This window comes from Orbicella faveolata, unplaced genomic scaffold (assembly GCF_042242905.1).
Source record: "Orbicella faveolata isolate gen_17 unplaced genomic scaffold, um_ofav_v1 contig_26, whole genome shotgun sequence".
Taxonomy (NCBI): Eukaryota; Metazoa; Cnidaria; class Anthozoa; order Scleractinia; family Merulinidae; genus Orbicella; species Orbicella faveolata.
Genome location: NW_028301554.1, coordinates 9,392,609 through 9,413,887, shown reverse-complemented (window position 1 = coordinate 9,413,887; position 21,279 = coordinate 9,392,609). Strand labels below are relative to the sequence as shown.

The window sequence follows — 21,279 nt, the reverse complement described above, 5'->3', positions numbered from 1 at the left end:
TCGATTACCGTTTTTCCCCATACAAACCTTTATAAATTCAAGCCGTTGTAACACAACACCATCACATACTGCAAGGCGAAGGTCACGTTTCCCGTAACCAAACTCGGTCGTTATGTAATAGTAGATGTCGGCGGTAACCGTGTCACGTTTCGCGCGCTGAACGTTAGCATAAAGACTAAAAAAAAGGAAAAACTCCTCGCATTGTGAGCTTGGGCCGCCTGTGGTCGGAACTGCATGGGCTATTTAAGAATTATTCCATGAGAGCGTGTTGGATATGAGATGGTAGACAGCCAACGAAGCGCAGAGCGCCGAGTTGGCTATAATCATCTTATATCCAACAAACGCAAGTGGGATAATTGTTTTAATAAAAACGCCCCCAAAATATAGAAACTAAAGTAAGATAAAAGTAAAAAGGCCCAAAAAATTCACGCGTACGCCCACCATATTTGCTCATTTACCATGATTGCTAAGCAAATGAAAACTTTTGAATTGCATTATCCAATGATCCAGTTTTTAATAATTAGTAAAAAATCTTTAAGCGCCAACTGAATTAAAACATTACTTCACTAGTGCCACCCAAGATTGTTTCAGATGCTGCGGTGAGAGTAGAACCAGGTAGCCAAGTGCCATGTTCAGCCACTGGAACCCCTCCCATATACATAGCATTGATACGGAACTTTACAGTGGTGATGAACACAACAAACACTGCAAGCAGTAAATTATACCAAGAAGGTAACTACACCTGTGTGGCCACTAACAAGTATGGAACTGATGTAAAGCGTTTCGTAATAAAAGGAGGTGAGAAAATAATATATTTTGAAATTAACCCCATGGTGAGGGTTGCAAGGGGGGGGGGGGTACCAATCATGCGTCACGCTGAAGTTTTCTATCAAATCACGCATCACGGAGAATTTTTTCACCAACCACGCATCATGTCAAAAGAAGTAAGTTTATCTTCTTGACCCTAAAAACGCCGATTCAATTGCAGCAGCGGCATTACACCGAAAATGCCAATTATCGGCCAAAATAGAAGTGGTGACCGTCCGGCATACTGGGAGATTTGGTCTGCATCCGTGAAAAAAGAAGGCGAGCGAAGTGAGCCAAGCAGGGTGGGGTTTTTACCTCTCCAGAACTCTCTCGGCTAGCTCCACCCGCATGGTATTTCCTTCCCCTATAACACGATCAAATACGAATTGAGAAGACATCTAATGCCCCCTTGCTATTCGACAACTGTTTTTATGTCTGTGAAGGACATAACGTGGCTTTTGAATTCAGCTGGGTTTTTATGACGACCTTCATTAAGTGCATGTGGTACACAGATGTTTTCTCTCTGTAGGAGGTCATTGCTTGCAGAAGCGTCTTCTCGGGTGGCGTAAAATGATTCCAAACACTAATGTCTCTTCAGTTCAGCCGTTTGGGACGACATTCTTTCAGAAATAAAAAGAGAAAATGATGTCACGTCTTCTACGGTATATCGATCTTTATTAAGACTCTATTTACTTTGAATGAATGGTATCCTTCTAGGTCCAAAAACATTCACCTATCAAGGAGATCTACGTGGTAAATCACGCATCACGTACCTGTAAAATAGCAAAGCAGGCATGACGTTGTGATGTCCTGTCCCATGTCACGCGGCTAATTTGATCTCAATCACGCGTCACCCTACTAATTTTGGGGACATCACAAATCACACAAAAACCATTTGTCACCCTCCATGCATACTGAATTGTGGCTACTATTTGACACAAACTTATGGCAAGTGATAACAGACGAAGGGAGGGTGTACGTATCCCTTCCCGCGGGGAGGGAGGAATCTGCCTGCATGCATTTGTTTCACGTTCACAACCCTTCTGATATGTTCTCATTTTGTTAATTCACCTGACGTTTCTCTGGAAACAATTTGCAATGACATCTAATGGCATGTGATGGCACGTGATGGCGCGTGATGGCATAACAAAGTGATGTTTTCCTCCAGGTCATGGAAAAAAAACAACAACAATTGAATTGGTTTATCGGTGGCAACTTTAAGTTAAAAACAAACACAAAAAAAAGACATACATTGTTGAGCGTATAAACGATCCACGAATAAGAAGCTTTGCTACTGAAACAAATCACTTGATAAATAAATCGTATCGCGCGGTGCACTCGACTGTGACTCCTTAACACACTGGTCAGCGGATTTACAAAAAGTCTTACAGGAATCGAAGGATCGAATGAACCTCACATCCATACCTATATCTCAGATAAATGACTACCTCATTATGAAGGATGAAGGAATCTGTGTGTTTTGGTGCCTTGAAGTGGCTTGATAGGCACTTGAAGGTTTTCGAATCTGACACAAAAAAGTTAGAGAAATAAATTAAAATTAATAAGTAAGTATTAAAATAAATGTCTTAATTAACCATTCCCCCAATGCGGCTTTTCAGGGTCAATGAAAAAAAAGAAAAAAAAAAAAAAAAAAAAAAACAGTTGCAGGGAATAAAACTAGCCCGTCGATATCAACTGTCTTTTTATTATTTTGATTTGTTACATGCAGGGTGTGGTCCAGTGATTGAAAATACACTCAGAAGTCCCGGATATCCTAATGATTACCCAAACAATACAGATTGTATTTCTTCGGTTCCTATTCCACAAGGCATGGTGATTAATGTTACCATTAACAAACTTTACCTGGAGGATAGTATATCTTGCGAGTAAGTACTGGTTTTTAGTGTGTTAACAAGTTTTGAATGTAGGGAGAGGTCCAGTGACCTGCATCACTTTCTCCACAGAATGTAAAGCCTGAATGGGCGAAAGTCTCCTCTTTTTTTTCCAAGGAAAGTCATATTTGTGTTAATCTGATTATTTGAATACAAGTTGTAAGAGGGAACTTTTCAGCTGTGAACATGAGTTCAGTTTCTTCAACAACTTCGAGTTCTTAAAGTGGCGTAAGGCTGAATTTCCTTCGTTTTATCACCAAGTAATGATTGAATGTTTTTCAATTTGAGTAACTTTTTAGCAACAAGGACGAAAAATTCTGAAACTAAATTATAGCTGTAAGTTACGGGGCCCTAATCAACCACACCTTTGTTTTTGTTTACATGCGAGGGTTTGGTTATTATATTTTATTCGCAGCATGTCGAGACGAAGGAAATCACTAAAACTACTAAAGATAATTTAACATACTTTCAGGAACACAACTTGCAGTAAGCAATAAGACTTCGCTTCACTATGCAATATCAATAATTTCGATGGCATCAAAAATGGTGAAGGCTGAGTAGAGTCTTTAATATGTATATCTACCCGAATTCGCAAAAACATGCCCGCATTAACTCAAAGACAGTCCCACCGGCCAGAAGTCATCTGACCAACTCCTGGCTAGCAGATTAGCCCGTCACGCATGCACGTGGCATGGACCTCTGCAGTAGGGTGCCATGTCACGTCAACACAGAACCCTCAAACAAGGTTAAACAACTGAGTAAAATACCCAGAAACACAGTCAATATCAAGGTTATTTAATACTAAAAACTCAAAGTCTAGTCAGGTGGGGGTGTCAGCACAAGACACCCTCCCCTCCCTACTGCTTTTGACAGCTAGCCGCGAGCAAACCACCAGCAGATAGGCCAGTGCCTGGACCATGTGGCCAGTCTGGCCGTGACGGAGCCCCCCTGGGTTTAAAGTCACTACCTTAGCCTGGATTCGGGCACAGCCCGGATCCAGGCGAAAACCTATTGGGCATATCTCTGTGAAATCGCCCAGATATATGTTTTATTTTTATCGTCATCATTATTTTTTGACTGATAAAGTCTTGACAGAAACCTCGAGGAAAGATAGTCATCCAGATTCTTAAGATTGGCACACACTAGGGTACACGTTGCATACGTTGGACACGTTTTAGTGACATTTTCCTAGTGTGAAAGTTTTACTAGCGCGAAAAAGGGAGCAGAGATGGCGCAGTGATGAAAGCGCTCACCTCCCACCAATGTGGCTGGCGTTCGATTCCGACCCGGTGCCATATGTGGGTTGAGTTTGTTGTTGGTTCTCGCCTTACTCTGAGGGCTTTTGTCCGGGTTCTCCGGCTTTCCTTCTTCCACAAAAACCAACATTATAAATTCTAATTCTACCAGGATAGAAGACCTGCTTGGAATCCAGCTAAGGCTGAGGTAGCTTCCTCTCTATTTGTCATTTATTTTTAACTTATGTATTTATTTATATTGCAAGGACAACGCAAAATGTTGCATGAAATTCAGCTGGTTCGAATTCGTCGGTAAGGAAGAAGGGACGTAATGACCCCAGTTTTAATTCTCGCATGGTGAGCACTGCTCTTGCCAACTGTCCCCGCTATAAAAAAGAAATGAACCAATATCCTCTTCGTGTGCACAAGCTTGCTCACTGTCCCTGCAACATGGGTTCTATGCGTACACGCGAAGGGGCTGGTCCCCGCTTCACGATGCCGCAACATGTCCTTATAATTAGTGTGTGCGGGTCGACCTTTACACTTTTCGCGCTTGCCGTTCTCGGGTTCTGATGAATGATAGAATACAAGTCACTGAACCAAACCTCTTGCAATATTTGCATAACAACACTAGTATAAATTTACTCAGTTTTTATAGTGCAACGCAACTTTAATGAGAATGAAGTGAGAAACTACAATAGCACAGTCGGTTACACTTACCGTACTCTTAAACTTAACTTAACACATGGCCAAGTAAGAAATTATGCGACTTTTCAGTACACACTCTGCTCATAAGGAAAATGGCTGGAGAAATAAATATGACATGTGCGTGCGTGATGCACTTTCCAGTGATCTCCCAGCTCGTATCTCGATTCTTCCTTCAATTCTGGGCAAGCAAGTGACTCTCGAGAGTTCTGTTGCAGGATCGATTTTGATTGGTTTAAAAAAAAACAATAAAAGTGACCAGAATAAGACAACGGGAACCTGATTGAGGCACATGATTTTAGCTAGGAATGCGCGTTTCAACCAGAAGCGGGATATTTTCAGATTTCTAATAAGTGCTTTTCAGGGTCGCTCGATTCTCGAGTGCTAGTTAAGGGGAACTAATAATCTGGGTTCCAGGTTGAAATGACCCTTTGTTAAAGAACGTCACTTGTTTACGTTTCATTTCTTTGTAGCCGAGATTATTTACAGATTACCGATGAGAAGAATCGAGTGTTTGGCAAGTACTGTGGTCACATGACTGAAAAGACAGTTCTTGTATCTGGAAAATACGCGTTGATAAAATTCCACTCAGACAGCAATATTCAAAACAGAGGATTTCTGATGGAGTTCTCAGCTGTTGTGCCACCCTGTAAGAAATGATAATTGATATGGAGTTTGATGCTTTTATGACTGAGATAATTACTTTAAAACGTGTTAAGGCACAGAAGAGAGATATTTCTTGAACAATTGTAAAACCAAAACTGATAAGAGGGAGTAGGCTTGAATCTGTATGAGTGACTGCTGAGGACAATAGAAGTTGATATAGAGCATCAATCATTACAATGAATAACGATCGCACGATATCTATAGATATAGATAATGACTTTGGAAAACGATACAAATTTGAAATTTTGCAACACCTACCAAGCTTTGAATTCTCGAATTTTGCATCGAGATAGCCTCCTCTAAGGCAAGTAAAATATTTGAGTGCCTAAAGGAGTTTTTATCTCGAGTGCGTAAGAAATAATTAACAAAAACTTTGTCTCCCTCCACAAACTCGAAAGGCCTTCAATTCCTTGTTAAGTGAAAGTACCAGGTTCAAGCTGCATGGGGTAGCCTGCGTGGGTGGCGGGATTCGTGAACGAGTGATCCTAAGCCCACAAGTGAAATTTAACTTGATTCCTCGCCAAGTCCCTCGTGGCTTCGCCACTCACGTTCACTCTCGGTTTCGCCGCCAAAACAAAAGCTCTCGCGCGCAAAATCCCGCAGCTACGCAGGCTAGCCATCGGGAATTAGACAGTTTTGGTGCAAGTCAAGTGATACGTTCTAGTCCAATAATAGGAAAGTGTTCATGATATAACACCCAGGACCCTTGTGTCGGGTGGTAGGGTCTCCGGGAAACAAATTAAAGTTCACTTTTTTCATGTGGCCAGTCGTTAGCTACCTTTGAGGCCATATGAGTCCCGTGCAGAAGCAGATTCGACACCAAATGGTCAACTCCAAAAGGCGGGTTAAAATGACCATAGAAAACCAACTCGGAAATTCTTGTCCTATAGAATGTTCCTACTGCTATCGTATTTTCATGTTATTTCTGGCGATGTGAAAAAAAGGTTTATTTTTTACTCTTAGCTGTTCCAGAACCTATCGCCTTCTACCCCTTGAATGCTCGCTATAAAGCCACAGAAAAAGAGAACAGGCAACTAAGGGGAACCCTGGGAGATGTTGCGATTACAAATGGACCCTACAACGAACCAGGCGGAGCGTATATGTTTTATGGTACTGCAAGCAGCTACATCGAGTTTCCGAATAAAGGGGGCCTGGACAGTCGGTTCTCAATCACACTGATGTGCTGGGTTCAACCCGTAGGCCAAGATGGACCACTATTCAGCTTCGGAGTTTCAGGTCGCAGTCTCTGTATCTGGGTTGACAACGGCAGATTCTTTAATCGAATCGTCAAACGTTATTCCTCTCAAACACTGCCTACTATAACAACTGAGGTTCTTCCAGCTGGAGAGTGGGTTCATGTTGCAGCAAGTTACGATCACAACAGCGGAAATAACTCGCTGTATATCAACGGACATTTGAGAGCCTCGCAAAACATTGGCACAGGTTATAAGATTGCAACCGCCTCCCAGAGAGTTCGAATGGGGGTTAAAGATAGCGCTAAAAGATATTTCAAAGGGAAAATCACGGAAATGAAGGTTTACGATGTCGCACTGAACGATGCACAGATACAAACATCGATAATACAAGGTAACTGAAAAACAATATGCTCTTATTCCCGAAATCGTTGTCTCGTTACCCTTTCCGATGATTCCCTTAATTAATAAAACTCCCGTTTTTGGACAACTTTGCAAGAGGTAACAGACACCCGTTTCAGGATTTCCCTTGGCAAAACAATGTTTCGCTAGAGGACAAAAGAAATGATTAATAGAACCAGAGAACATCGAGAGCAGACAGGCCTGTGAGAGTAGACGGATTTCCTCATTTCTGTTGTTTCAGGTCGTCCGAAAATAAGTCTGATGCTCCGAATACGTCTCAAGTTTCCATTATCGTCATTAACTACGATAATGGAAACTCGAGACGTAGCGTCATAAATTATAAAGCGGCAGACAAGATAATATTCGAAATGTAAACCGCCTTCGTTTCATTCAGATCCCTCCTAAACGACTAAAAAAGACACAGGAACACAAGTTAGTAACAGTGCATTTATTTTTACTCAGTTGCGAAGTCTAGGTCAAGGCGGAACTGCATGGGCTATTTAAGAATTATCCCACGAGAGCGCGTTGGATATGAGATGGTAGATAACCAACGAAGCGCATAGTGCCGAGTTGGCTATAATCATCTTATATCCAACAAACGCAAGTGGGATAATTGTTTTAATAAAAACGCCCCCAAAATATAGAAACTAAACTAAGATAAAAGTTAAAAAGCCCAAAAAATTCACGCGTACGCCCACCATATTTGCTTATTTACCATGATTGCTAAGCCAACTTTTAAATTGCATTATCCAATGATCCAGTTTTTGATAATTTGTAAAAAATCTTTAAGTGCTAACTGAATTAAAACATTACTTCACTAGTGCCACCCAAGATTGTTTCAGATGCTGCGGTGAGAGTAGAGCCAGGTAGCCAAGTGCAGTGTTCAGCCATTGGAACCCCTCCCATATACATAGCATTGATACGGAACTTTACAGTGGTGATGAACACAACAAACACTGCAAGCAGTAAATTATACCAGGAAGGTAACTACACCTGTGTGGCCACTAACAAGTATGGAACTGATGTAAAGCATTTCGTAATAAAAGGAGGTGAGAAAATAATATATTTTTGAAATTAACCCCATGGAGAGGGTTGCAAGAAGGGGGGGGGGGGGGGTACCAAGCATCACGCTGAAGTTTTCTATCAAATCAGAAATCACGGAGAATTTTTTCACCAACCACGCATCACGTCAAAAGAAGTAAGTGCGTCGCCAATTTTATCTTCTTGCCCCTAAAAACGCCGTTAAAAGTAGAATTCTGCCGATTCAATCGCAGAAATGCATCGGCATTACACCGAAAATGCCAATTATCGGCCAAAATAGAAGTGGTGACCGTACGGCATACTGGGAGATTTGGTCTGCATCCGGTAGACTCCTGGATAATCAGGCTCCCGACAAGCGTGAAAAGAGAAGGCGAGCGAAGTGAGCCAAGCAGGGTGGAGTTTTTACCTCTCCAGAACTCTCTCGGCTAGCTCCGCCCGCATGTTATTTCCTTCCCCTATAACACAATCAAATACGAATTGAGAAGACATCTAATGCACCCTTGCTATTCTTTGAGATACAGGCATTTATATTTGTGTCAGAGCCTTACCCCTCAGAAATCCTGTTCCATACGTGCGACAACTGTTTTTATGTTTGTGAAGGACATAACCTGGCTTTTGAATTCAGTTGGGTCTTTATGACGACCTTCATTAAGTGCACGTAGTACACAAATGTTTTCCCTGTGTAGTGGTTCATTGCTTGTAGAACCGTCTTCTCGGGCGGCATAAAATGACTCCAAACACTATCGTCCCTTATCGTTTCAGCCGTTTGGGGCGACATTCTTTCAGAAATAAAAACAGAAAACGATTTCACGTCTTCTACGGTTTATCGATCTTCATTAAGACTCTATTTACCTTGAATGAGTGGTATCCTTCTAAATCCAAAAACATTCACCTATCAAGGAAATCTAAATGGTAAATCACCCGTCACGTACTTGTAAAATAGCAAATCACGCATCACGTTGTGATGTCCTGTCCCGCGTCACACGGCTCATTTGGTCTCAATCACGCGGCACCCTGCTAATTTTGGGAACATCAAACGTCACGCAAAAACCATTTGTCACCCTCCATGCATACTGAATTGAGACTAGTATTTGACACACACTTATGGTAAGTCATAACAGACGAAGGGAGGGGGTACGTATCCCTTCCCGCGAGGACAGGAAAATCTGCCTGCACGCATTTGTTTCACGTTCATAATCTTTCTGATATGTTCTCATGAAAATGCGACCAAATGTTATGAATTCATCTGAGGTTTCCCTGGAAGCAAATTGCAATGACGTCTAATGGCATGTGATGGCAAAACAAAGTGATGTTTTTTTTTCAACAGTTGAATTGGTTTATCGGTGGGAACTTTAAGTTAAAAAAAAAAAAAACATACACTGTCGACCGTATAAACGATCCACGAATAAGAAACTTTGCCACTGGAACAAATCACTTGATAAATAAATTGCATCGTGTGGCGCACTCGACTACGAACCCTTTACAAACTGGTCAGCGGATTGGCAAAACGTCGAACAGGAATCGAAGGGTCGAGTGAACCTCACATCCATACCTGTATCTCGGATTAATGACTACCTCATGATCATTATCCGAGTTAAAAATGAGATGAAGGAATCTGTGTGTTTTGGTGCCTTGAAGTGGCTTGATAGGCACTTGATGGTTTTGAAACTGAGACAAAAAAAAGTCAGAGAAATAATTAAATAAATAAGTATTAAAATAAATATCTTAATTAACCACTTCCCCAATGCGGCTTTTCAGGGTCAATGGAAACAAACAGTGGCAGGGAATAAAACTATTCAGTCGATAAAAGTTTGGATTTTTATTATTTTGATTTGTTACATGCAGGGTGTGGTGCAGTGATTGAAAATACACTCAGAAGTCCCGGATATCCTAACGATCACCCAAATAATACAAATTGTACTTCTTCGGTTCCTATTCCACAAGGCATGGTGATTAATATTACCATTAACGAACTTTACCTGGAGGATAGTATATCTTGCGAGTAAGTATTGATTTTTAATGTGTTAACAAGTTGCGAATGTTGGCAGAGGTCCAGTGACCTGCATCACTTTCTCCACAGAATGTAAAACCTGAATGGGCGAAAGTCTCCTCTTTTTTTTCAGGGAAAGTCTCATTTGTGTTAATCTGATTATTTGATCGCGAGTTGTAGGAGGAAACTTTTCAGCTGTGAGCATGTGCTCAGTTCTTTCAACAACTTCGAGTTCTTAAAGCGGCGTAAGGCTGAATATCCTTCGTTTTATCACCAAGTAATAATTGAATGTTTTTCAATTTGAGTAACTTTTTAATATCAAGGACGAAAAATTCTGAAACTAAATTATAGCTGTAAGTTAAGGGGCCCTAATCAACCACACCTTTGTCTTTGCTTACATGCGAGGGTTTGGCTATTATATTTTATTCGCTGCATGTCGAAACGAAGGAAATCACAATGAAACTACTAAAGATAATTTAACATACTTTCAGGAACACAACTTACAGTAAAGCAATAAGATTTCGCTTCATCATGCAATATCAATAATTCGATGGCATCGAAAATGGTGGAGGCTGAGTAGGGCCTTTAATATGTATATCTGCCCGAATTCGCAAAAACATGCCCGCATTAACTCAAAGACAGTCCCACCGGCTAGAAGTCATCTGACCAACCCCTGGCTAGGAGGTTAGCCCGTCACGCATGTACGTGGCATGGACCTCTGCAGCAGGGTGCCATGTCACGTCAACATAGAACCCTCAAACAAGGTTAAACAACTGAGTAAAATACCCAGAAACAAAGTCAATATCAAGGTTATTTAATACTGAAAACTCAAAGTCTAGTCAGGTTGGGGTGTCAGTACAAGACACCCTCCCCTCCCTACTGCTTTTGACAGCTAGCCGCGAGCAAACCACCAGCAGATAGGCCAGTGCCTGGACCATGTGCCCAGCCTGGTCGTGACGGAGCTCCCCCTGGGTTTAAAGTCATTACCTTAGCCTGGATTCGGGCTGTGCCCGAATCCAGGCGAAAACCTAGTGGGATTATCTTTGTGAAATCGCCTAGATATATGTTTTATTTTTATCGTCATCATTATTTTTTGAATGATAAAGTCTTGACAGAAACCGTGAGGAAAGACAGTCATCTAGATTCTTAAGATTGGCACACAGTAAGGGACACGTTGCACACGTTGGACACGTTTCAGCGACATTTTCCTAGTGTGAAAGTTTTACTAGCGCGGAAAGGGAGCAGGGATGGCGCAGTGATGAAAGCGCTCATCTCCCACCAATGTGTCTGGCGTTCGATTCCGACCCGGTACCATGTGTGGGTTGACTTTGTTGTTGGTTCTCGCCTTACTCTGAGGGCTTTTGTCTGGGTTCTAGGGCTTTCCTTCTTCCACAAAAACCAACATTATAAATTCCAATTCTACCAGGATAGAGGACCTGCTTGGAAACCAGCTAAGGCTGAGGTAGCTTCCTCTCTTAATATTGTCATTTATTTTTGACTTATGTATTTATTTATATTGCGAAGACAACGCAAAATGTTGCGTGAAATTCAGCTGGTTCGAATTTGTCGGTAAGGAAGAAGGGACGTAATGACCCCAGTTTTAATTCTCGCATGGTGAGCACTGCTCTTGCCAACTGTCCCCGCTATAAAAAAGAAATGAACCAATATCCTCTTCGTGTGCACAAGCTTGCTCACTGTCCCTGCAACATGGGTTCTATGCGTACACGCGAAGGGGCTGGTCCCCGCTTCATGATGCCGCAACATGTCCTTATTAGTGTGTGCCGGTCGACCTTTACACTAGCTTTTCGCGCTTGCCGTTCTCGGGTTCTGATGAATGATAGAATACAAGTCACTGAACCAAACCTCGCAATACTTGCATAACAACACTACTATAAATTTACTCATTTTATAGGGCGAGAATGAAGTGAGGAAACTACAATAGCACAGTCGGTTACACTTACCGTACTCTTAAACTTATCTTAACACATTACCAAGTAAGAAATTACGCGACTTTTCAGTACACACTCCGCTCATAAGGAAAATGGCTGGAGGAATAAATGTGACATGCACGTGCGTGATGCACTTCCCAGTGATCTCCAAGCTCGTATCTCGATTCTTCGCTCAATTCTGCGCAAGCAAGTGACTGTCGAGAGTTCTTTTGCAAGATCGATTTTGATTGGTTTAAAAAAAAAAAAAAGCAAAAAAAAAAAAACAATAAAAGCGACCAGAATAAATCAACAGGAACCTGATTGAGGCACATGATTTTAGCTAGGAATGCGCGTTTCAACCGGAAGCGGGATATTTTCGGATTTCTAATAAGTGCTTTTCAGGGTCGCTCGATTCTCGAGTGCTAGTAGGGGAACGAATAATCTGGGTTCCAGGTTGAAATGACCCTTTGTTAAAGAACGTCACTTGTTTATGTTTCATTTCTTTGTAGCCGAGATTATTTACAGATTACCAATGAGAAGAACCGGGTGTTTGGCAAGTACTGTGGTCACATGACTGGAAAGACAGTTCTTGTATCTGGAAAATACGCCTTGATAGGATTCCACTCAAACAGCAAAATTCAAAACAGAGGATTTCTAATGGAGTTCTCAGCTGTTGTGCCACCCTGTAAGAAATGATAATTGATAAGGAGTTTGGTGCTTTTATGACTGAGATAATCACTTTAAAAAGTGTTGAGGCACAGAAGAGAGATATTTCTCGAACAACTATAAAACCAAAACTGATTAAAGCGAGTAGGCCTGTATCTGTAAGAGCGACTGCTGGGGACGATAGAAGTTGATATAGAGAATCAATCAATACAATGAATAACGATTGCACGATATCTATAGACATAGATAATGACTTTGGAAAACGATACAAATTTGAAATTTTGCAACACCTTCGAAGCTTTGAATTTTCGAATTTTGCATTGAGATAGCCTCCGTTAAGACAAGTGAAATATGTGAGCGTCTAAAGGAGTTTTTATCTTGAACACGTAAGAAATAATTAACAAAAACTTTGTCTACCTCCACAAACTCGAAAGGCCTTCTATTCCTTGCTAAGTGAAAGTACCAGGTTCAAGCTGCATGGGGTAGCCTGCGTAGGTGGCGGGATTCGTGAGCGAGTGATCCTAAGCCAACGAGTTAAATTTAACTTGACTCCTCGCCAATTCCCTCGTGGCTTGGCTTCGCCACTCGCGTTCACTCTCGGTTTCGCCGCCAAAACAAAAGCTCTCGCGCGCAAAATCCCGCGGCTACGCAGGCTAGCCATCGGGAGGTAGACAGTTTTGGTGCAAGTCAAGTGATACGTGCTAGGCCAATAATAGGAAAGTGTTCATGATATAAAACCCAGGACCCTTGTGTCGAGTGGTAGGGTCTCCGGGAAAAAAAGTTCACTTTTTTCATGTGGCCAGCCGTTAGCTACCTTTGAGGCCATATGAGTCCCGTGCAGAAGCAGATTCGACACCAAATGTTCAAATCCAAAAGGCGGTTTAAAATGACCATAGAAAACCAACTCGGAAATTCTTGTCCTATAGAATGTTTCTACTGCTATGGTATTTTCATGTTATTTCTGGCGATGTAAAAAAAGGTTTATTTTTTACTCTTAGCTGTTCCAGAACCTATCGCCTTCTACCCGTTGAATGCTCGCTATAAAGCCACAGAAAAAGAGAACAGGCAACTAAGGGGAACCCTGGGAGATGTTGCAATTACAAATGGACCCTACAACGAACCAGGCGGAGCGTACATGTTTTATGGCACTATAAACAGCTACATCGAGTTTCTGAATAAAGGGGGCCTGGACACTCGGTTGTCAATCACACTGATGAGCTGGGTTCAACCCGGAGGCCAAGATGGACCACTATTCAGCTACGGAGTTTCTGGTCACACTGTCTGTATCTGGATTCACAAAGGCAAATTCTTTAATCGAATCGTGAAACATCAATCTTTACAAAGCCTGACTACTATAACAACTGAGGATCTTCCAGCTGGAGAGTGGGTTCATGTTGCAGCAAGTTACGATCACAACAGCGGAAATAACTCGCTGTATATCAACGGACATTTGAGAGCCTCACAAAACATTGGCACAGGTTATGAGATTGCAACCGCCTTCCAGAAAGTTCGAATGGGGGTTAAATTGGGCAGTTCATATTTCAAAGGGAAAATTGCGGAAATGAAGGTTTACGCTGTCGCACTGAACGAGGCACAGATACAAACATCAATAATACAAGGTAACTGAAAAACAATATGCACTTGTTCCCGAAATAGTTGTCTAGTTACCCTCCCCGATGATTCCCTTAATTAATAAGACTCCCGTTATTGGACAACTTCGCAAGAGGTAATAGACACCCGTTTCAGGATCTCCCTTGGCAAAACAATGTTTCGCTAGAGGACAAAAGAAGTAAATAATAGAACCGGAGAATATCGGGAGCAGACAAGCCTGTGAGAGTAGACGGATTTCGTAAATTCTGTTGTCTCACGTCGTCCGAAAATAGGTCTGCACGTACGTTCGCAGGCTAGAGGTGACATGCAGTATCTTTTTAATGCCAATAAAGGCAATGTCTTGGCCACCTTTTAGAATTCTCTCACGGGTTGTTTTGAGCACGCACCTTGACCTTACTCCACAAATATTTATGCATGTGTGCATCATTGTGTCAACTAAAACCACGTTTTGACGTAATCTCTGCCTCTGTTACAGCAAGATGTGATTTGTTTAAAATTGATGTAATCAAGTATGGTCAGTCAGTAAACATTAAGGGTAAAAGGCTTTTATTTCTAACCGATTAGTTCCACCAACGGTAACATTCCCAGCTGCTCTGTTAGCAATACAAGGAGGCATGCTGTCATGTTCAGCCAGAGGAACTCCTCCCATATACACAGCACTGATAAGGAACTCTACAGTACTGGTGAATACAACAAACACTGCAACCATCCGTCTGGACAAGGATGGGAACTACACCTGCCAGGCCATCAACCAGTATGGAACAGATGTGAAAGAACTCCAAGTCAATTTCACAAGTAAGAGTTTTTTCTTGTCTAATCTCTCTTTTCTTGTCAAATAAAGTAGAATGCTTGAGAGTGAGTCCCAGGTAAACTTCGAGAAAATGCCCTGTAATGGCCCTCTGGGTGCAAAGCACTAGGCACCCGTACTGCAAAAAATGAACGGGTTGGAGACTATAACTTAAAGTGAAGTTCCATGCTGTCCATATTGTTATCAAAGAGTTCTTTCTGACTAATTGTTGGCCATAGCATCTCTTGATGTAATGGACATCTCATGCAGTGATCGCACTTAAGGACACATCTGTATCATGAATGCCTTCAATCATGGCCATAACGTTTGAGACACTGTTATTTCTCCCTTAAAACCAGAATGCAATTTACTCCCCACCCCCCTCTGGACAAAGCTGGGTGTCAGGAGTCAATGAATTGTAGAAATGGCCAAATAATTACTTCTAAAAGAGATTTTATAAAATACTTGAGATAGTACGTGCGCTCCCATTGATTGGTCAATAGGCGTGTTTAAATGAGCATATGTAAACATGGTTACACATGACGTTTTAGATTCGCACGTATTTTTAAGAGCTATTTTATAAAAGCAATAGAGTACGTTTTTCCGTGTTTACGTAGCTTCATCTAAACACTTCGGGAGTTGAAAGAATTCTCAAAAGTTTTGCAAACCCTCGACCCACGTCTTGGGTTTGAGTAACTATCTCGAATTCTCCCAGCCTTTACGTGTTTAGATGAGGCTACATAAACACGGAAAAAGTACTCAACTGCTAAATCTAAAGCTCGATGTCCAAACTTTGAAGACATCCATGGGAATAGTTTTATCCCATTCTATACCCAATTTTATTACATTACAATGGAATAAAGTAAACATGAATTCTCATCCATCAAGTCATTTCAAGTTTGGTTTAAATTAAGCTGGGAGAGATTTTTGCTAGGTCTTTGTTAATGGATGTCCATTCCCCTAAAATGTCGGTTAAAATGTGCGCCTTGTAATGTTGAAAAAACATACAAAAACCGTCTTTGTATTAACAGAATATGGCCCAGAGATCGGCTTTCTGACCAGTGAAGGATATCCTTACAGCTACCCAAGGAATAGGGACAATGTATCCACATATCCTATTCCAGAAGGCTGGTCGATGAACATTTACTTTCAGGATTTTGATGTGGAAAAAAGTTCTTATTGTCTGTAAGTGATATAGCTACGAGGATCGAGTGTATCAGCTACATTTATCTAATGAAGAGTAGAGTCATGTGATGGTTTTTCTCTTCGGATGAATTTCTATCTATTCTGGATCTATGCATTTGTCCAATTGGAACATAGCCTTGTCAGCTTTTTTGAGCTTTATTTGTAAATACTCTGTTATTAGTGAATCTAAGTCCCTTTATGATGTTCCAAATTATGCTTATTAGTTATAAGATTTTAGAAGTCTACTTGAATGGGGGACATTATTATATTACAATGCTGTGGAGTATTATAATAATTCGTGTAAACATGACCCGCCTAGATTAGCTCAGCTATCTACGGGCATGTTATAATTGTAATTTTAATTTGAAAACAAAAATAATATGTATGTATGTATGTATGTATGGGACTGGAAATGTTTCTCTTTGTGTGATAAACACTAATTTCATTAATTTGCAGTACTCTTCCCCCCGGACAATAGGCGGACATTTGCTCCAGGGGGTTGGGGCATATGAAATATTACTCCTGCTACATTATAGTATAATCACAGGTGACCCAAGCAAATGAGCGTCCCTGTACATGCAGCAGTACTCAGGTTACGCAACAGTCCAAATTTAAGGATTTGATTCCGACTTGGTTCTCGTGAGGTTTCTAAGGCGATTTATTGCAATTTAGGAAGTTTTTAGTTTCACTGCTTTGTCCTCTATATCTCCTAAAAATCACCTAAATTGCAATAAATCGGCCTAGAAGCCTCATGCACGGGAGCTAAGTAAACACACACCTGAAGCAAGGTAGGGTTATGTTTATTCATACTCCTTCGTATTTTTTAGGCTTAAGAATAGAACCATTTGTCCAAACAAATCCTTAAATTTGGACTGTTGTGTAACCTGAGTACGACTGTATGTACAGGGTCTTGGTCCACCCGTACTGTAAAAATAATTTATAAAAGCATCCTTGTATTTGTAGGTTATCATTTCCTTTTTGAGTTATTTTTTTGTAAAAAAAATACCTCTTAGTCGGCGCGTCGGGTATGTTATGGACGGGTCAATGGGTGAGTGAGTGAGTGAGTGAGTGAGTGAGAGATGTATGTATGTCACACCAATCAGATTGGATCTACTATGAACAGCCAATCAAATTTCTTGTTGTAAAGGTAAATGGTACGTGAGAAACACAAGGTAAGTATAAACACAAGGACTTTGGTAATTGAAAAATAAAGAGTGACGTGTATGTTGTCGGTTTGTGATTTTTAGTCCGGTTTGGAGGAGAGTGTGACGGTTACATACGTACATTGGGCTGTTTTAGAGTGCATAATTTTCAGTGAAATGGTGGCTAGTTATGAACGAGATGAATCTTGAGTTTTGAAGCAGTTCATGAGTAGTAGGCAAATGCACGAGATATTTTTATTTTTAATTACAAAGGGTAACTTGATACTTTTGTTTTTCACAAGGAGTTAATTCAATTAGAGGTCACGAATCGTCGCTTTTAGTTCTTAGGACATGTTTTAGAGGAGACGAGACTATTTAGATTTGAAGCAGCTCTAACGTTTACAATAGTAAGTGCAGGTAACGATTGTTTTGTTCTTATTGCATGCAAATATGACGAGATATTTTTATTTTTTAGTTACAATGGGTAATTTGACACTCTTGTTTTTCACAAGGTAGTAAATTCAATTAGAGCTGACGAATCGTCGCCACTTGTTCCCACGAGATGTTTACTATTTTTAGTTACAAATGGTAACTCGACACTTTTGTTTTTCATATGGGAGTAAATTCAATTAGAGCTTACAAGTTATCGGCTATTGTTCCCAGGATATTAAACAAAAAAGAAGCTTTCCTTTCTAGAGTGTTTTTACGTCTCTGCAGTAGCAGTTTAATATTTTTATTTGATGAGCATTTTATGACATTCTTTTCAGTCCGATATTTTTAAAGGTAAAAAGTATGAAAACTGTTCAAATGTTCTTTGAAGACTGTGTGGCACCAAGTTAAAGTGCAATTTAATTAAATCAGACTTTCAACGTGTCAGAGAGGTCTTTTTCTCTTTCTTTAAATTTTCGGTGAAGTAGTGTTGTTGCGTTGTGTTGTGTAAAAAGAGTAAACTTACTACTCGTATAAAATGCGAAAAGTTCTCTTAACTTGAGTATTTTTGAGCAAAAATTCCTCTTGGGGGCTGGAAGGGCTCCCGAGGGGGTACTCCCAGAAAAATTGGTTGGGGGTGTGCGGCCCGCTTCCCAAAACCCTTACCCTATTTATGACCAAAATCTGCGATATTCCTTACCCTATTTATGACCTGACCAAAAATTCGAAACCCTATTTACGACCTGACCCTCAAATCAAAACCCTGTTTCAGAACTGCGTTATAATTAGCTCCCTAGTTCAAACCAATGTTAAATTACCGTAAACGTATAAATTTGTGAAGGGCTTTTGTTGATTTTCTTTTCGATAATGATGAAAAAGTGGCTTCTTCTTAAAGCATACCCATATCAAGGCTAGAGTGCAAAAACCGTACCCTATTTATGACCAAAATGGCCAAAATCAGCTAAAATCGATACCCTATTAATGACCAAAACGGCTGAAAAACCATACCCTTCGGGGCCGCACAGACCTATATAGCCCATATAAGGAAGTTCCCCCCCCCCCCCGGGGGGAAGGGCTACGTGATCGGTGAGTGAGGGAGTTATGCATGTGCGCGTGTCAGACCAATCACAGTGTGGGTTGTATCAAAGAACGAATAAAATTGCCTGTTAGAAAATAAGATGGTATCTACATTAATCTGGAGACGTGTCAGATTACTGTAGTTTGTTCAGTCAAACATTTTATGGCTTACTATTTAGGTATCGATGTAACCGATGTACCGATGTACCGATGTAACATCTTATGTACATCATAAACTCCCAGTTTCTTTCTTGCTGTACATCGCAACCAAAAAAACTTGTCAAATCAACCAAATCATTACTGTAAACAGTTCCATGAATGTGCCTATCTCCGAGACTTATAGTTCACAAAAAAAATAACTCTTGCACGCCTTGCGTGCCTATGTTTTAAACTGTCTTTGTTTCAAACTTTTGGTCATTCTATTTCGTTTCGTGAAGATCGCTCCCTTACACTTTTGTGTATTATTTTGACAGAAAAGGTAAGCCTTTTGTATACCGTTAATTGAAGAAAGGTACCCCTTTCACATGCTTTCATAACTGGACCGTAATGTGACTAAATCGCCGAAAAGGAAATATTATTTTCATGTAGTGCCGGGAGCCCATCATGGGCTCCTGGTGGTGCTTAATAAAATAAATGATACAGCCATGAAGGGCGTCTATTAAAAATATTTTAATTAAAGGCCATATGAAATAACTAAACAACAGATTTCCCTACCTTTTCATATACCTCACCTTTTGAAATTCCTACCCTTTTAAGTATGTGAAGCCTGAGAAAGGTTACCCCTTTCGGGCAGAGCCTCTCTGTACACGCTATTATAGGAAGTGCCCCTTCCCCCGATCGTTTCCCGTGCTCGGACACATCATTTTGTTTGGACTGCACTCAAGAAGCTACAGCTGCTTTCTTTTCTCCTCGAGCAACTCTTACGCTGCTTTTCTGCTCTCCAAACTCACTGCGTGCATCATAATTAGATAATCCATGCTAAAGCATGAATCAATTGTTAATGAATTAAGACACATCTTACTGCCAGGGATTATGCATTTATTAATTGGAATTATATATTTTGGAATGTCTCATGAGTGTCACAAGTAACTCAGTTTAGTGGCTTGGTCTAGAACATTATTTACCTTTCTTTGTAGCAAAGACTCTTTGACAATTACGGACGGGATGGGAACAACGTTTGGCTTCTACTGCGGTAACATGACCGGCAAAAGTCTCCTAGTGACAGGAGACCAAGTGAAAATATTATTTAAATCAGACGACAAGGCTGAACAAAGGGGATATCGGTTAGTCTTCACTCTGGTTTCACCACACGGTAAGTGGGATCATAAAGAAGTGATTAAGCTTATCAAGTTTACCATGTTTATCTCCCTCTTAAATAATTCCCAAAATTTTAATTCCACGACGAAAACTAAAACACGAGTTTCCGATTTCCAATGCGCCAAAACAGGTTTTTTTTAATCATTGTCATAGGCTCCTGACATTGTCATGGAACTTGTGGTGGCAAATGAATTTCACAGCTGTTTTGCCACTCTTTAAGAAATGATAATTGATGAGGAGTTTGATGCTTGAAGGCCTTTCGAGTTAATGGAGGTGTTGAGTTAATGCTTTATCTTTAGACTCTTTCTCAAAGCGAGTCTTGGTTCCTGTAGCTACAGTTTTGCACGTATTACGGACCCATGTCCGGTGTGTCATGTGTCAGTCACGTGTGAGTAGTCTAACGCAAGTAGTTGTCGATGATTGAAGTGGACGTTTATTTTCAAGCTGTATTGTGACACTTTCTGCTTATCGATTAGTTTGATTTCTTTTCACTTCCTCATAGCCTTGTGTACTTGCTGTAGAAAACCTGAACTTCGATTTTTTGAAATTGGATTGTTTGTACCTGGACAATACGAAGTGTTTACGAGAGATCGCAAGATGGGAATGTAATAAATCTCTCGACCATAAATGTAATAAGATTTGACCATTAATGTAATAAACTGAACAACCATAAATGTAATATGGCTTAACCATAAATGTAATAAACTACCTGCCATTCTCTTATTTCGTGCTGAGTAGCCCGTTCCAGGCTCTCGAATAGTCGGGGGTGAACGAAGACGCCTTATTTCCAGTTGTTTTTCTCTCGCTCGCCCATTTCCTGGAACAGGCTAAGTACAGGGAGGACAGGGGGCCTGTACATCAATTTGGAGGACTCATTTCTCGCAGCACCATTTTGACCCAGAGCCCAAAACCTGAGAAGTCATCATTCTAGTCCGTGGAGTCTATATATCAGATGAGATCTCGAGTGGTCTACGATAAGTTTTTTTGAGGTATTGGGAGTTGATGATGTTCAAGTGTACTTAATTGAAATGCTGGGAGTTGATAAAGTTTCATACATTTGAAGAAGATTGAGGTTGTTAGAGTAATTTCAAAGGCAATGAAAGTGAGAAAATTTTGGGACACCCTCGCTTCAGGCGAAAATAAAACTGACACAGCCAAGTATTATCTCTTCTGATTCGAACTTCTACCGTCATTTGTTTCACTCGC

The 21,279-nt window shown here is 40.7% G+C and overlaps 2 protein-coding genes across 2 annotated transcripts in view; both read left to right on the top strand.

Annotated features, from left to right (window-relative positions):
- Positions 1–227: 227 nt before the first annotated feature.
- Positions 228–2,697, top strand: LOC149108079 (CUB and peptidase domain-containing protein 2-like). Its single transcript, XM_089295616.1, has 2 exons — positions 228–798; positions 2,537–2,697. The coding sequence occupies exons 1-2, from the start codon at positions 690–692 to the stop codon at positions 2,695–2,697; spliced, it is 270 nt and encodes an 89-aa protein (XP_089151742.1). The 5' UTR covers positions 228–689.
- A 7,139-nt stretch (positions 2,698–9,836) lies between these two features.
- Positions 9,837–21,279, top strand: part of LOC149108078 (uncharacterized) — a 31,095-nt gene continuing 19,652 nt past the window's right edge. The window contains exons 1-5 of the mRNA XM_089295620.1: positions 9,837–9,943; positions 12,369–12,544; positions 13,524–14,144; positions 14,701–14,931; positions 15,955–16,108. Of these exons, the coding sequence (XP_089151746.1) occupies positions 9,888–9,943; positions 12,369–12,544; positions 13,524–14,144; positions 14,701–14,931; positions 15,955–16,108 (1,238 nt within the window). The 5' untranslated portion in view covers positions 9,837–9,887. The remainder of the gene's footprint in view (positions 9,944–12,368; positions 12,545–13,523; positions 14,145–14,700; positions 14,932–15,954; positions 16,109–21,279) is intronic.

Excerpts from the sequence above, each read along its gene's own strand:
- LOC149108079 (XM_089295616.1), top strand. The coding sequence starts at position 690 with ATGAACACAACAAACACTGCAAGCAGTAAATTATACCAAGAAGGTAAC. Across the intron at positions 799-2,536 it reads GCGTTTCGTAATAAAAGGAG|GGTGTGGTCCAGTGATTGAA; the intron begins GTGAGAAAATAA and ends TGTTACATGCAG.